Here is a 17190-nt window from a genome sequence, read left to right on the forward strand (position 1 = left end):
GATTTGCAATTTTAATTTTTTGAGATAGAGAGTGGAAAGCTTTTAGCTGGCCCAGACACTGAGGCAGAGAGAAGGGTTGTGTTCCAAGTGCTCCTCTCACTTCTCACTACTCTCTAAAACAGTGAATCACATGGGATCAGGTCAACGGGAACTAATGGCTACATTTACACCCTCCTCGCCATAGGCAATCGCTCCACAGCAACAGATGAACGGACATTCGTGTCAGAATCTGTGTCGTTCGGTGTGGAACACCCTGAGGAGTTCTAGCTTCAAGAGGCTAGAGAGTGCATCACTCCATTTAGAAAGAAGAGAGAGCCCTTTTGAAAAAGTGCACTGTAAAGACTTAAAAGCATAGGAAGACAGCATGAAAGCATTATGAGATCAAGACTTGAAAAGCCTGATGAGGAAACTGCCTTTACATTAAAAGGCAAGCACAATTTCTAGTAGCCTTTTGAGGTTATGCACTTCAGAGAAGAGGGAAATAATAGGTTTTTTTATTTTAAAAAAATAGCTGCACAGTAAAATGAAATGCAAGAAAGTGGGCAAAAATAAAATCAATGGCTATTTTGAGCAATTCATCTAAAAACAAAGGCCTGAAGCCAAGGATGCCTGCTTATTTCAAAGATCAGTCAATGAACTTCAACCTCACCAACCTCTGAAGTTCCTGGTTCATGTGCAGCGGTTTGGCTGTCCTTTCTCGCTCTCTGGCCTTCCCCTCATGCCCTTAAACTCAATTCTTCCAGAACCCAGGGCCCTCATCTCTCATGTCTCTCGGACAGCCAGGGAACCCCTGCACCCTCCCCCCCTTTCCCTAAGGTCCATCCATGGCAGGGAAAGGGGTCCTTTGTCTGCCCCCCCCTTTCTTGCATTGGTTATAGAGTGGATTACGCCTGCCAAACTGCAGACAAATAGGTCTGGGTGGGGTTGCAGCAAAAGTAAGTGGGATTCACTTTCCTCCATGATCTGGAGTGGGGGCATGGACTTGTCACTTACTCTTTCTTACTCAAAAATAATAAAGAGGCAGCTGAGGAGTATTTTCGTGCCTGCACATTTTTAAAAAACACTTTGCGGCATCCCACTGGCTTTCCTTCCTAGCACTTGATTGTGTCCTCCAACAGGTCTCACAGGCCTTACAGCATGACATGCTTGTGATGTTGCCTGGAGTTCTGAAGAGTTCTGAGTTTTGTGTTGGTTAAAAAGAGCAACAATGAAATAGAGCTTGAACTTTTTTTAAAAAAAGGCTCAGTTCTTACAATGTCCATGGATATAGAGAAACACAGTGATATGTATGAAAGCTTAGATTACAGAAAATAACAAAATTAACTGTGGCAGAGCAATATGAGGCTTTGCGGGAGCCCAGATGTTTGGGGAGGGGGTATAGACATTGTGCTTCAACCTGGAAGTGGGGGGGGATTCCAAAATCACCCTGATTCTAGTGTTGCCATATGTCCAGAACTTCCTAGACATGTCCAAGATTTAAGCAGTGAAAATAGTGTCCGGGGGAATTTGGGGAAATCTGCAAAATGTCTGGGATTTTGAAGTTGATTGCTTAAAAAAAGCTCAGTAACTCTGAGATTCCTAAAAAAAAATCACAACAACTTTTTTTTTCCTGAATTTACTTCTTGAAATATGGTAACCCTATCTTGATTCATTTGGCCCAACCAAAGCTCAATACCTAACCCTACCTGATAAGAACACGACTATCAACCCTGGCACACATCCTGAACACTCAACACAATCACAGCTGAACACACATCGGACACACACAAATGCACATCCCCCCCCCCACAAAGACAAAATTCACACAGTCACACTCAAATACAATCACACACAGCATCCTGTGATGGGAATAAAAACCTTCCACTCCACTGGATGTGAGCAGATAATGTGAGATTGCAGAGTAAAATTCTTCCTGATCCTTGTGTACATGGTTCAAACCTTGCTTCCTAGTACACCCAAAAGGGGAAGAAACTCCTCCCCTCCAGCTGATTAGAGCCAAGGATATTAGTAGTGGTTGGCCATTATTATTATTATTATTATTATTTCTTGATTAAATTTATATATTGCCCTTCATCCGAGGATCACAGGGTGGTAGAGTATAAAAACACAAAAAATACATATTGTAATAACCAAACAATAACTTCTCACAAACTCACTTTAAAAGGCCATGGAATGCACAATCAGCCAAAGAAAAACAGAGAAACGGTTTTGCCTAGCGCCTAAAGGTGTATAATGAAGGTGCCAGGTGAGCCTCCCTGGAAAGAGCATCCCACAAGCAGGGAGCCACTGCAGAAAAGGCCCCGTTCTCATGTTGCCACCCTCTGGACCTCGCATGGAGGAGACAGGCAAAAAAGGGCCTCAGATGATGATTGCAGTTCATATGGGGAGGGGTGGTTTATGGCATGCAGTGGGGAGGGTGTGATCTGCAACCAGTGCATGTTGGTCACAGGGAGCGGGTGGGAGGGAGAACAGCCTGGGAAGAGGAGGAGGAGGAGGAGGATCAGGCCCACAGGACAAAGATTCCTCAGCATCGCTTTATGGCTTTTTGTATTCCTTTACCCATATTACTGTAGTTTTTGTTTGAAAATGATCTGATAGTTTTAATTTTGTTAACTGCCTTTGAAACCTTTATGGTGAGGGGTAGAACTTTTTAAAACAAACAGATGCAAGTTCCAAATCCTATAACCATAGACCCTCCAAGTGTCCCTATTTTCCAGCAACAATCTAGGTTTTACAGAAGCCGCCCCAGTTTCTGATTTGATCCCAGAATGACCCTCTTTTCCTTAGGACATCCCTATTTTCATCAGAGAAATGTTGGAAGGTATGGTGTTATCTCCAAGCTAAGGAGATAAGTTGCCGAAAGTGGATAGGGGATTGGGGACTTGGCGAAGCCCACCTAACGACGTTTAGAAAAAATAAGGATAAGAATTTGTTTGTATTGTTTGTTTTTTCTGTTTGTGTTGTTTAGTTGTGTTATAAACTTAATAAAAAAATTGGGGGGGGACACAAAGTAGATAGGGGAAATTTTTATTATGGAATAGGACGTCCCTACTTTCATCAGGGACGCGGGTGGCGCTGTGGGTAAAACCTCAGCGCCTAGGACTTGCTGATCGCACGGTCGGCGGTTCAAATCCCCACGGTGGGGTGCGCTCCCGTTGCTCGGTCCCAGCGCCTGCCAACCTAGCAGTTCGAAAGCACCTCCGGGTACAAGTAGATAAATAGGTACCGCTTTATAGCGGGAAGGTAAACGGCGTTTCCGTGTGCTGCGCTGGTGCCGGTTCGCCAGAGCAGCTTCGTCACGCTGGCCACATGACCCGGAAGTGTCTGCGGACAGCACTGGCTCCCGGCCTCTAGAGTGATATGAGCGCACAACCCTAGAGTCTGGCAAGACTGGCCCGAACGGGCAGGGGTACCTTTACCTTTACCTTACTTTCATCAGAGAAACGTTGGAGGGCGTGTAACCATACATCTGTTTTGCATTCCCTCTAGTAAATTATTTCTGGGCCCTCTGCCCCATAATCACTCCTTTGGGACCATTTGCCCTGCTTTAGAAGAACATATTGCCTCCTGAGTATCAGAACTAATCATGGCAGACCTATTTAAAATAACCAGCCTAGGAATCTAAGCATATAGTATTTCTGCTCTGATCATAGTATTTCTGGATATACAGACGCACCAGAAATCATATGAGAGATCTTTGTGTTAAAATCTCCATCAAACAGGTCACCTGCTTGTTCTGATATACAAATAAGTGACCTGCTGTATGGAGATTAAACACACAGATCTCTCACATGATTTCTGGAGTGTATTTTCATGCAAGACTAATACCTATTACACGTAATCTGGTGTATTTGAGCACTGTCCAAACCACCTTAAACACACACACATATATTTACTCCAAGGTCATTATTAGTAAAATACACAATCAGAATCTACACAAATTCATATGGAATTCTGTTGATTTGGGGGTTTAAAAGAAGTTTCACCTTGCTTACATTCCATATTGCTTTAAAAACATATCATATCTGATTTGCATTTTATTTTATTTTTACTGAGAGCAAACAGTAGCTTATCTGGCCAATTCCATACTTTCAAAGCTACAGTTGCTCATGTTTCTTTAAAAACAATATCCAACACTTTAGAAATTCAACACATTGTAAAGGAAATTTCACAAGGAACCCAAGAAGCATAAAAACAGGGAGTGTGGGGAGGAACACCTGCAGGAAGCAGAAGCAACAATTTTGGACATGGGGAGGGGAGGGGGCTTGTCTGACCCCCACCTGACACTCATCCCCAGCAAGGATTCTTTCTATAGGGAAGGCAGTGTGGTGCCTTGAAGCGAAGCCCACTAATGCAGCTGCAGACAGTTAAGAACGGGATCCTGCCCTGGAAAGGGCAGTCCTCTGCTTAGAGCCAGCCCAATCACAGGTGGAATAACCAGGGACAGGCAGAACTGGTCTTGTGAAAACTCAAAAGGCTCTTGATCCAAGGGTCAGAAAACTCTCTACCCTGGGGACAGGGGAGTAGCCAAGGGAGGACGGGGGGGGGCAGCTTTCCCCCCATTAAATCAAGTAAATCAATAAAAATACTTAACTGAGGTTCTGCCCCTCCCCACATATAAAGTCTGGCTATGCCCCTGCCAGGGGAAGAGGGTCATGACCACAACTGGTAGCAGAATTTCACCAGTGCCAGGAATTCATTAGTGCCAAGTGGGCAACGAAATGCGCCTGTCAAGTCAAAGGTGAAAAAGAAAGGCGGCCGGTCTCTCAGGTCCCCCCTGCCTCAGGCAAGGCAAGGCAAAAACAAACAGGCACCAGCTCCCATGGGCGCAGCCGGGGGGTTTATTAGGAGGGGCAGGCCTTTTGTTGGGGGGGAGCGCAGAACCTCAGTTTGCTATGTATTTTTGTTTTTTTTAATTGACTGGGGGCAGCTACCCCCCCGCCTCCCTTAGCCACGCCCAAGGCAGCGCCACAGGTTTGTGTCCCCCCCCCCCCGCCAGCTAGAGGCGGCTCTGAGCCTCTCCTTGGGTGGGAGGAGGAAGTTTGCAAAATGCAGCTGCGGGCGGCTGTTCACACGAGGGGACACGGGGAGGGAGCCCGCGCCGTCGGCTAAGGGGCCTGGAAACGGGTCCCACCGGGGGGGGGGGCTTGGCGACTGGAAACACGCCGCGCGGTGGAGGCAACAGGTATCCCTCCGGGGATAAGGAGGCAGCTGCCGGGGAGTCGGAGGGCGAGGGGAGGAGCCGTCGGTCCCAGGCGCGCCCCCTCGTGTTTGCAAGCCTCGCACGGGGAGGGAGGCAGGAGGAGGCCGCTGGCAGCCAGCGACGCGCCCCCGGGACCAAGGCGCTCGGCAAGCGAACGCTTTTCCGGCGCGCAAATGGTACGGAAAGGCGCCAGCCGCACGTCTGAATGCGTACACGGGGGTACAAAAAAAGCAAAGGAAGGCAACCGGTGCCCTGTTTTAAAGACACTGCAATTTCACGTGGCGGAAGGAAGGCAAGCCTGGGGAGGGGGGATCCTAGCATGGGAGAGCCGACCGGGTCCCCCGAGGTCCCGCAGCCCCAGCCCGCCTTCCCCGGGCCCCACTCACCGGCAGCTCCACGCTGACCTCGGTGCCGTCGAGCAGCTGCACCCGGCACTGCAGCGCCGCTCGGCCGCCCGTCGCGGCCGCCTGGATGTGCGGAGGCGCCGGGGCGCCGGGCGCGGCCAGCGGGGCTCCGGCCGAGGCCGCCCGGGGCGCCCCGTCGCGCTCGTCTCCTTCGCCGGCCGCTCGCCCGTAGCGCTGCATCGACCGCCGGCCGAAGGTCCTGCGCAGGAACCGCAGCATGGCGCGCCTTCGCTCCAGGGTACGCCAGCGGCGCTCCGGCTCCCGGCGGCCCGGCGCTGCTGCGCGGACGGAGCTCCGCCGCCGCCCGCCGGGGAGCCAGGCAGGCAGGCAGGCAGCGGGGGGCTCGCCGCCGCCGCTGGGCGGGGTCCCCGTCTGCCGCGCCTCCCTTCCTGCCGCAGACGGCGGCGGGCGGCTGCACAAAGGCGGCAGCGGCGACCTGTGGCGGCGGCGCTCTGGCTCGGCCCAAGGGGGCCGCGTCCCTCGCCCCAAGGCGCCCCTCCGCGCCGCCGCCGCCTCCTCCTCCGGGGCCGCCTTCCCTCCGGGGCGCCTGCGGCTCTACCTGCGCCGGGCTGGCCACCTGCTCCACCTGGCCTTACCTGGGCGGAGGAAGAGGGGTCGGAACAGCGGCCGAGATGGCTCGCTCCTCCCCGGAAAGCCGGCCAGGCCCTTCGGCGAGTCGGGGGCGCCCTCTCTGGCCCGCGCCGAGGCAGGCGAACGGCGGAGAGCGCGTCTCTTGCTCCGAAGCAGCCTGCGGACGTGGGACACTTACTTCCGAGTAAGTTCTGGGCAAGGCCAAGCCAACGGGAAGGGGCCTGGCAACGCACGCTTGGATCTCGGCCTGAGCAACTGGTATGATGGGAATGGTTGGTTTGTTTTCCAGTCTGTGCTCTTGTTTTCTTTGTCACAGGATTGCCGAGGTGGGAAGGGGTCCCCAAGGGTCATCCAGTCCAGCCCCTTGCAATGCAGAAATCTCAGCTATTGAGGAGAGCCCACAACTTCCCAAAGGAGCCCCTTTCACTGTTGAACATCAATGTATTTTGTGCTTTTATTTTGTAGGAACCGCCATTCCATCCATGATCTAGTGGAGATTCCTGCATTGCAGAGGGTTGGACTAGATGACCCTTGGGGTCCCTTCCAACTCTACCATTCTAGGATTACTATCACAAGAGCCCTGCTGGATCAAGCCAACTAGCAATCTCTTCTCCCAGGAGTCAACCAGATGCCAATGGGAAGCACACAGGCAGATCTTGAACACCCGGCAGCCCCCCCCCCCCCCCGCACAGAGCTTAGGGTGAGGCTAGTGGTAGGGAGTGCGAAACGAGGGTTTCTGTAAAGCACAGAACACACTGAGGCTGCACCCTTAATTGTTTCGTTTTCATTTCATTTTTAATTTGCATACCGCCTTTTCAATCTTGCTATATACAAAGCAGTTTACAAGCTGAAGAAACAATAATATACAGCAAAGGTCATACATCTTATAATAATCCAATCCAAATATCACAATAAATATATGACTTAAAATAAACAACATTATCAAATAAAGTAATATTTAATAACCCATTAGAATATAATTGTATACAAGAAAAAAATGTCAACCTATCAGCAAATATTAGACAGAAATTCACTCTCAACAATTGCAGTAACCGTTACTTAAATTACAAAATAAAGCAACAGCAAAATACATAAAATACCACAATACGTAAAAAGCCATAAAGTAATGATACTGTTGTTCATTAATGGTGCCCTTTCTTTAGGTGTTGGTGTCCTAGAGCAAAGCCAAACCCAGACGCAGGACCAGGCATGCTGAGATGCATGTGTGAACAAAGAAGGTTTACCCTGTCCAAGAAAGAAAACAGCATATGGCTCCAGTGTTGAGCTCTTCAGCACAGTGTCTTCTATGGTATGCCATGGATCAAAGCAGCAAAGCACAACACAGATAAGGGCCAGTCGTCTCACTTTCCTGTCTCTGTCAGTGAGCACTGCAAGTTGCCAAGTTTCTCTCTGTCCAGGCCCTCCACATACAACCTGCCTTTCAGGATGGTGTGCATTTTGCAACTCTGAAAAAAACTGGACGTATGAACTAAGTACAGAAAGTGTTAAAGGGTTGTGCAATTCATAGGGAAGGGGAAGGCTGGTGGCAGAATACCGTATTTTTCGCTCTATAGGGCGCACCGGACCATAGGGCGCATCTAGTTTTTTGGTGGAGAAATAAAGAAAATATTATTCCCCCCCCCCCCCCAGCCCCAAAGAGCAAAGAAGCCAAGACAGCGAGCGGGATCCATCCCGCTGGCTGTCTTGGCTTCCTCTTTAGCCACGCGCAACCTCTCCAGCTGGGAGAAGCTGTGCGCGGCTTTGTTTTAAGCCGTGGGGCTGGGGACGGGGGAAGCCCGAGCTTCCCCCGACCCCAGCCCCCAGAACAGGCAGCTCTCCACAAGCCTTCGGAGCCTGGCGGGAACTCCCGCGGATAGCTGCCTGAAGCCTGGGGAGCACAGCGGCAGTTGTACGTATCGCTCCAAAGGCTTGCGGATAGCTTCCTGAAGCCTGGAGAGCGAGAGGGGTCGGTGCGCACCGACCCCTCTCGCTCTCCAGCCTTCAGCGAAAGCCTGCATTCGCTCCATAGGACGCACACACATTTCCCCTTCATTTTTGGAGGGGAAAAAGTGCGTCCTATAGAGCGAAAAATACGGTAGTTCTGTAAAAAACAAAACAAAAACCTAATCCTCAAAAGGTTCTCATTTATGATCGCCCACGCCACCTTGGGAAGAATATACAGTGGTACCTCGGGTTACAGACACTTCAGGTTACAGACGCTTCAGGTTACAGACTCCGCTAACCCAGAAATAGTATTTCGGGTTAAGAACTTTGCTTCAGGATGAGAACAGAAATCACACGGCAGCAGCAGCGGGAGGCCCCATTAGCTAAAGTGGTACCTCAGCTTAAGACAGTTTCAGGTTAAGAACGGACCTCCAGAACAAATTAAGTTCTTAACCCAAGGTACTACTGTACCTGGAATGGCAGCCTAGATATATTTTAAATAAAGAAAATATTACAGCCCTTCTGTGTTCTTTGCCTCTCTTCCTTTGCAACAACCAGGCTGGGAATATATGATTTTGCAGTAGCTGCAGACTCCTTTTTGCCTTCTGGAAGCCTAACAAGCACACCCTACCTCAGTATTTAAACAAAACAAAATATTAAAAGAATGCTGTATAAGAAAAGAAAGATAAATTAATTGGGAAATGCAACATTGTTCAAAATTAGGGCAAGAAAGGAAAATTACCAGATTAGAACAAGGCTGCAATGCCTGTTGGAAGAATTGGGTTAGGTCAAGGTATACAAGAGGAGATTTCATGAAGTCAGTTTGCTAAAAATTTTCCCTACTAGAGGGAGTCTACTGATCTCTCAAATAATTTGCAATACCAAATTACACCTCTATATTTAAATGAGTTATTTTCTTTAAAATGTATTCCAAGATGCTCTTCAGCCTATTCCTATGGAAATCTACTTGGCTAAATTCTGTGAGATTATCACCCAGTAAGTACCATATTTTTCCGTGTATAAGACTAGGTTTTCCCCCTAAAAAGTAATGTCACAAATTAGGACGCGTCTCTCCCCATTTTCTTAAATCGGAGTCCTCCCAAATAGGGAGGACTCTTATACATGGGAGCGTCTTATAGATGGAAAAATACAGTACATATTGGACTTAATAGGAGCTTGATAATATTTATGCTTTGTTCTCCTTTAAAGATACAGTGTTTCCCTTTCAGTGCCAACTATAGTTTTGGATAAGCAAACAGTCTTACACATTCACCCTCCCAACCAGAACTGAAACAGATCTAGAGCAGGCAAGGCCAACCTTTTTGGACCAGTAGGACCATTTCACCTTTTGAGGATGTATTGTGGGTGCCAGTCAGAGTGTAGCATAACACAAAATTAGTTAGCCTGGAAACGAGGAGACTGAGAGGAGATAGGAGAGCCATCTTCAAATATCTCAATATGGAAGATGGAGCAAGTTTGTTCTCTCCTGCTCCAGAGCGTAGAACTCAAACCAAGTTACAAAAAGGGAGATGCTGACTAAACATCAGGAACAACTTCTGACAGTCGAATGGGCTCCCTCAGAAGGTGAAGGATTTTATAGGAGGTTTTTAAGCAGAGGTTGGATGGACACCTGTAATGATGCTTGAGTTGAGATTCCGGCACTGCAGGGGGTTGGACTAGATGATCCTCAGGGGCTCTTCCAAATCTACAATTCTAGGATTCTATAATTCACTTTGCTCTTCTATTCTGCAAGTTCTATTAAGCAAGATGTAATCTGCCTTTCTTCCAACCAGAAGGAAATAGAGTTCTAATATAAATCTAACCACATTCGTTCAAAAATACAAAACGAAACTTTTGCTCTTGGTGAGCAATTAAAAAAAAAGTGGTTGTCCTTTTTACAAGGGGAGAGGTATTAATGCAGACTACATGGCAGCATTCCAGATTCATTAATTATACCATGCCCGCCACCATGTACCTATCTTCTCTTTCATTTCAAATGAATGTGCCCAGAGGCAGAATTGTACTTCTGTGTGCTGTTAACTGTCTGCTGTGATCTGACCTTAAAGTTAGTTGTGCCACTCACTTGTGGGAGGCAGCGTCCCTTTTACCTGCTCAACGATGGCGAAAAATGCAGTTAGCATATTTTTGCGTTGAGCTGACTTGCAGAGTTACAGGAACATACCTTAAATCAAGATACCCTACGGTTTGCTCATCCTCCAGGTAAGCAGTTTAAAATTCATGCCAGTCAGTGAAGCACGGCTGGCTTGTGTAAGACTACTTACTGAATGTCATTTACTGGTGTCTGCCCAAATTCAACTTGACCCAAAAATGATACCTGTTGCCAAGATGGGACTTAGTTAAGTCTATACACAACCCCACTTGCCTCCTTGCTGAACCTTGGTTCACAAATGAAGATTTTGTGAGAATTTCTGCAATTTTCATGGCATTCCCATGAAAACCAAAAAACTTTTGGGTGGAACGAATACCTGCTTATTTAATAGGCAAGTCATAGAATCATAGAGTTGGAAGAGACCACAAGGGCCATTGAGTCCAACCCCCTGCCAAGCAGGAAACAGTGAGTGACCTTCCCATTTCCTTCTATTTTTATTAAAGTTAAACAGAGCCAAGCCACTCTCCTCAGGAGCTGGCTACTAGTCAGTTTAAAAATCTATTTGAAAACAGCACTGGGAATATTGCTACAGGATTGCATTGTATTGGGAGTTGACTACCTTCATTCTCAAGAGGTTTTCGAACCGAGTAGCAGCCATCTGCTGGGTGCAGCAGCATGCCTTTAACATATTTGGGCAAAGTCTACCCAGTCACCTCACCAAATACTACTCATCCTACCAACTTGAACTTGCTACCCTCACCCTACCTGAACATCTCATATTTAGATGAGTTTTTGCTCTTCATATGATCTGACTGAATGCTGAAAAATTCAACTGAGACAAACATTTGGATGAGCCCTAAGCTAAATAGGGCTATGTTCCACAAAGTCCTGTGGTGAATAAACTCTTAAATTCATTAGTTTCAAAGTTACTTATGTCCATTAACTTTAAAGGGTCTATTCTGAGTAGGACTGACATTGACTACCACCCCTAATCTTAACTAAATCATGTCCCCTATAGTCTCTGACAAGCAGTACACTAATTAAGGAGGCTGCCTCAAAGGTAAATGGGCTGGGATCCCTCTGGCCCACTTGTAATTTGAGCCCCGCAGATCACTAATGTGTCCTGTGAAATCACAGAATAGTAGAATTCTAGAGACTGAAGGGATCACGAAGGACCCCTCATCCAACTCCCTGCAGGTCTTTGCCCAAAGTGGGGCTTGAACTCCTGGCACTGAGATTAAAAGGCTCGTGCTCTACCAGCTGAGCTATCAGAAGTGTACAGTTTGAAGATTTTCCCTATTCCACTTCTTTTGGACAAGAGGTTGCCTTGACTTGAGGAAAGACTGCCCTCCTTTTATGCAAGAACAATTTGTCCAGAGAATGGTGTGAAGTTACGACACTTATTATGAAATTAGACATATCTGGCCATCTAAGATGTCTGGATGAGAGTCTGCCTCAGCACAATATGTAACTGGGCCAGCCCTATTCTGACTAAAATCAGGAAGACCTTTCAACGGATTCCCTAAGAAGATGGTGGGCTCTTTTCCTCGGAGGTTCTTAAGCAGAGTTTGGACTGCCATCTGTCAGGGATGCTTCAGTTGAGATTGCTGCACTGCAGAGAGTTGGACTAGATGACCCTCGGGGTCGATTCCAAGTTCATGATTCTATTCTATAACTAGCCAGAATGAGGCAACCAGGCAGTGGCAGTAGCCCTGAGCCTACTAGCCATTTCCCTTTGTGGGCACTTCAAGGCCTGCCCTCCACCCCCTCCCTTAAACTAGCTCACTTCGCTCAGGAGGGGTGGAGGACACTGTCCCACTGCCAAGCCTTCTGCATGTGGGATGGAATAGGTTGTCTTCACCTTAGGCAGCACAATGTCTTGAACCAGTCCTGATATGGAAGGCAAGCTGCCTCCCTAGCTGGTTTGGGGGTCACCCCTGGTTCTGGGGTGGGTCAAGTGAATGCAGCCTCGCCTCCCTTGTTCTCTTAGATTCCAGCGGATGAGCTAGGGCAGCTCAGAAGGACCCTCACGCAAAGACATGCGTGTGCAACGGCAGAGGCCTGGCTGGAAGGCTTAAAGCCTGCCACTGCCACATGGGAGATGGATTGAAGAAAAGGAAATACGAATTGGCTCCACCCTGTAGCCTGACCAATCACGGCTAGGAGTCAGGTGGAGCCATAGGTCTTTAAAAAGTGTAGGGGGTGTCAGAATTGCGCTCTGGCTGGAAAAAAGCACCACCATGAAGTGACCTGGACACCTGAACCTCAGGGCCGGACGTATGCTGGATTTCCCACCCCCATGTGAGAGACATGACATCACAACAGGATTTCCTTTGTTCCTTTCCACATACCCACCCTTCCTCACACAACTCTTGACAAGGGCACTTAACTTCATGATGATATCACCTCAGTTGAAACCGTGTGTTTTTAAATACTGGAATGCAACCGTACCTGAAAAACCAACTGAAGAGATTGCCACCCCAAGTTTCACCGTTGCAAAGGTGAAACATGCCCCCAGTGCTGTATTGCTCCATTGAGTTTTGTGTCAGCTGAGGAACAAGAAGTGGCTCTTTGTGCCGCTTGCACACAGACAGGTCCCTCTTCTGGCAAGCTGTCATCCTCATGGCAAGAAACAGGCACTTGGATCTCTTGGATCAGAACTCCTGCTCTGAAATTCCTGGTGCTTCACACTGGGTGTTTAGAGAAGATGCTTGATGCCACATGTATTCAGTGATGCTACACAATGTTGTATCTATAAACATTTCACAATATTATGCAATAACTTCCAGAATACTGTGCTATGTTGCTAAATACCAGATGTGTCAGTGAATCAGTGTGAAGAAAGAAAAACACTTTCCATATGTTTCTTCTTTCTGCCTAAATTTATTCTTTTAAACTAGACTTGAAGGTGAAGTGTGTCACAACATTAACAAACAAATTGTGATCATTTTAGTTGTTATAATACAGGGTGAGCCTTTTAACATGTGTACTCTGTATCCACAGGGCCTCTTTTAAAGGACTCACCTTGTATTTATAGAATATGAGCCTTCATTTTTTTTTTTAAAAAAGACTCCTATCCAATTTGTCAGGGACTCTAGGGTGTAAATGAGGAACTAACTCACTTCTTGAGCTTGGGACCCAGTGGTTCTTGCTTCTATATGCTTAGCTAAGAGCTGCCATATTGGTCCTTGCAAGAACCTGCACAAATGTGTGCAGGACTGTTCACCTAGAAAGATTGCTGCAATAGCACAAAGTATCGGGGGGGGGGGGGGATGCCAACTGTTTACCCAGAAAGGTTTACTGATGTCAAGGCTGAAGAGAAGCTTTAAAAAAAAAACATGTCAGAGCATCCCAACAACAACAGACCAATGATGTCCAAAATATGAATTACACAAAAAAGGAAAATCAAGTACTAGGAAAACTAGAAGAGACCCTTATGGGGGGTGGGGGAGAAAGGAACTAAGGGTCCAAATGATAGCAATCAGTCCAATGGAGAAAGGTGACAACCAGCCAATTCAGTAATCAGAAGACCAGGAGTGGTTTTTTAATTAAGTGCTTGTTTGCGCATATAGATGAAAAAATGTTGCATGTTTCCTTTTCACCTTACATAGTCTCAGTTACAAGAATAGCCGCCACACTATCTCAGAGCCCTCTTCAAACACAGAAGGGAATAGGAATATGTAACACCACCCCCTGAAATTGACAGGAAATATAAATGACAAAATGGGAGGGAATCTTCTTTGTCTTCTGCCCTGGCCCTCAGCCTGGTCAACAAAGTAGTGCACATGAGATAGAGAACACATGTTCAAGGTCTTGACTGGAGTGCAACTGTCCATGGACTTGGCCTGATCTTAAAACCATAATTTACTTTAAAAGGAAGTCAGGACTGCTTATGTAAACATGTCTAAGGGTTATATTGGAAACATATTAACCCGAAAAATAATGCAAGCATAAAATCATAATGTAAAACACAAATTTTTGACATTGTCAGCGAGAATTAGAATAGTAGATGTTATCTACAAAATAAAGAAAATGTAAAGCACAGGAGAATGTTCAGTAATTTACAAATCCAGAAACATTAAATCACATCACTGATTAGACTTCCTTTTCCTGTTCACTTCTCTCTCTCTCTCTCTCTCTTTATTATATTAATAGTCAAACTTCCCACACAGTCCTAGCAATCAAGACTTTAATTCATTTGGAAGAGAACCATTGTTTTTCATATGCAAACTGCATTTAACAGGTAACAGTTATAAGAATCACTAATTTATGTTTTCTAAAACTCAACTGAAGAAAGGAGAGAATCATAAAATTTATTGGAAAACAGCAGGTCAGTAATATAAGAATAATCATAAATGACTGTAAAACCAAGACAGGACAATGTTCCAGTACAGAACATTCTTATTCTTACACAGTTGGTGGTCATTTAACTAAGTTGATGCAATTTTACAGTTCTTTATGGCAATTTAGTTTATTAGCAGGGGCTAACAACATGCTCTCTGGAGACCTTTGAAAAAAATTCAGTTAATTATAGTAAGACTTCCATGAAGCCTTGTCTACGATATCCTTCAAGGGTGGATGAAGGGGGCAAGCTGTTCTGGGGACAGTTTAGGATTCTAACCAAGAGGGTCACAGACTGAGCAAACATCATGCGTACAGAAGCTCCTAGATTCACTTCCCAATAACTCAGGCCCAAAAGATTCTTAAGTAGCTTCTCATCGCCTGAGACTTTGGGGTGCTGCTGTCATTCAAAATAGACACTGGTGGGATAGTTGTTGTTGTTGTTTAGTCGTGTCTGACTCTTCGTGACCCCCTGGACCAGAGCACGCCAGGCACTTCTGTCTTCCACTGCCTCCCGCAGTTTGGTCAAACTCATGCTGGTCACTTCGAGAACACTGTCCCACCATCTCGTCCTCTGCCGTCCCCTTCTCCTTGTACCCTCCATCTTTCCCAACATCGAGTTCTTTTCCAGGGAGTCTTCTCTTCTCATGAGGTGGCCAAAGTATTGGAGCCTCAGCTTCACGATCTGTCCTTCCAGTGAGTGCTCAGGGCTGATTTCCTTAAGAATGGATAGGTTTGATCTTGCAGTCCATGGGACTCTCAAGAGTCTCCTCCAGCACCATAATTCAAAAGCATCAATTCTTCAGCGATCAGCCTTCTTTATGGTCCAGCTCTCACCTCCATACATCACTACTGGGAAAACCATAGCTTCAACTATACGGACCTTTGTTGGCAAGGTGATGCTAGTGGGATATATGCCCTTTAAAAAGCAGCTTCACATTATTGTGGGTTTGGCTGGCTTGATCACTGAGAATGAGTGGTAGGGGGAAATAATGTTAAAGTATCTTAATGCCTGAACGATTTCCCCCCCATGACTATGTGCCAGGATCTCTGCAAAAGAAAGTATGAAATGAGTCCACAGAGGACAGTGAGGAGCTGCAGACAACACTGTCAACACTTCCATCAAAGCAGCTTCCATCTCCCATGGAAACAGGCCGAGAAATATCTTGTGTGCTTCTCAAAGCACAAATACTCAGAGTGTGGTTTCATCAGGAATATCACATTGCAATCATAGCTGATCGTATAGTCTTCTATAACACAATGAAGAGAAAGCCAGCGCAATAATTATTCTTCATTCCACTGTGCCAGAAAAATTATTCTTCATGATAGTTGGACCTATGTTTGCCTGACACTGGTGTCCTCTTGTTGTTGGCGCATTTCTGTTTTCAAAAACGTATAGAGACGCTAGACCTATTTAACCTCTTTAAACTAACAAGAAATCAGTAGTTTACTTTTAACATTTCATGTGCACAAAGTTACAGCACTGGCTCCCCTATTACAAGAGGCATTCCTTTCTACATGGAGAAGGAAGACATATTATGCTAAGTCTTGGTTTATAATGCATAATTTAATTAACCAGAGTTAATTTTTATGGTCCAAACCTGGTCCTGCAGCTTACCTATACAGTTAAAGAGTGCAGATTAACCAAGGTTTGTAGTTGGTTTATAAATCTTGGTTAATGCTAACTATGACTTAGCATTATGGGTAAATGCAAATTTCCTCTTTAGCTATGGTTAAAGAACCAGAGCCATCAAAAAGCCTCAGAGCCATGAGTATGTAACCGTTGAAATATCAAGCCACATTCTAGGCTCAACAGGTAAAAAGTAAAGGTAAAGGACCCCTGGATGTCAATGGTGACTGTGGGGTTGTGGCGCTCATCTCACTTCAGGCCGAGGGAGCCGTATTTGTCCACAGACAGCTTTCTGGGTCATGTGGCCAGCATGACTAAACCGCTTCTGGTGCAACAGAAACCAGAGCACATGGAAATGCCGTTTACGTTCCTGCCACAGCGGTACCTATTTATCTACTTGCACTGGTGTGCTTTTAACTGCTAGATTCAGCAACCCTCTCTGGTGCCTGTTACTCTGCCTGCCAACAACTGATCTCTCCACCTGTTTTCTTGCCCCATACATCATCTATTAGAAGCATTTTCTACATTTGCCTCATTGTCACAGAAAGGCAAAGCAAATTTAAAGAGAACACTGTAGCCTGCTCTTAGCTACTGATCATGAAATAATGTTTAAGCACCTTTATTGCACAGTTAAAGCACGAGATTTCAAGGAGTTTTGATACAACCTAGCAAAATATATGCTGAAGCAGAAAGATGGTTCAAGAGCAGGACTTTTTTCCAGCTGGAGCTCATTGTAACTGAGTTCTAGCCCCTCTTTGTTGTGTTCCAGCAGTTCTGTAGTTCTGTCCCCCTGCATGGCGCTTGGGGCTGCGCGGCAGAGGCGCTGTCTGGCTCAACAACACTGGGTGGGTGCTCCCCTAAAAAAGGTCAGCAAGTTCCGGAACTTTTTCTTATTTTCATTTTTTATTTTCCAAATATAAAACAGAAAAAGAAGAAAAGAAAAGAAAGAATAACATCAACAATAGCA

At 46.2% G+C, this 17190-nt stretch overlaps 1 protein-coding gene across 3 annotated transcripts in view; it reads right to left on the reverse strand.

Moving 5' to 3' along the window:
* Positions 1 to 5854, reverse strand: part of EPB41L4B (erythrocyte membrane protein band 4.1 like 4B) — a 151483-nt gene extending 145629 nt beyond the window's left edge. The window contains exon 1 of one of the 3 annotated variants that reach the window (XM_080976647.1): positions 5590 to 5854. In XM_080976647.1, coding sequence (XP_080832773.1) covers positions 5590 to 5826 — 237 coding nt within the window. In that variant the 5' untranslated portion in view covers positions 5827 to 5854. The remainder of the gene's footprint in view (positions 1 to 5589) is intronic. The other 2 variants (XM_080976648.1, XM_080976649.1) reach the window with 2 other exon arrangements.
* Between the last annotated feature and the right edge of the window lie 11336 nt (positions 5855 to 17190).

The sequence above is a fragment of the Podarcis pityusensis genome (genome assembly GCF_964106645.2).
Source record: "Podarcis pityusensis genome assembly, chromosome: 13".
Taxonomy (NCBI): domain Eukaryota; kingdom Metazoa; phylum Chordata; class Lepidosauria; order Squamata; family Lacertidae; genus Podarcis; species Podarcis pityusensis.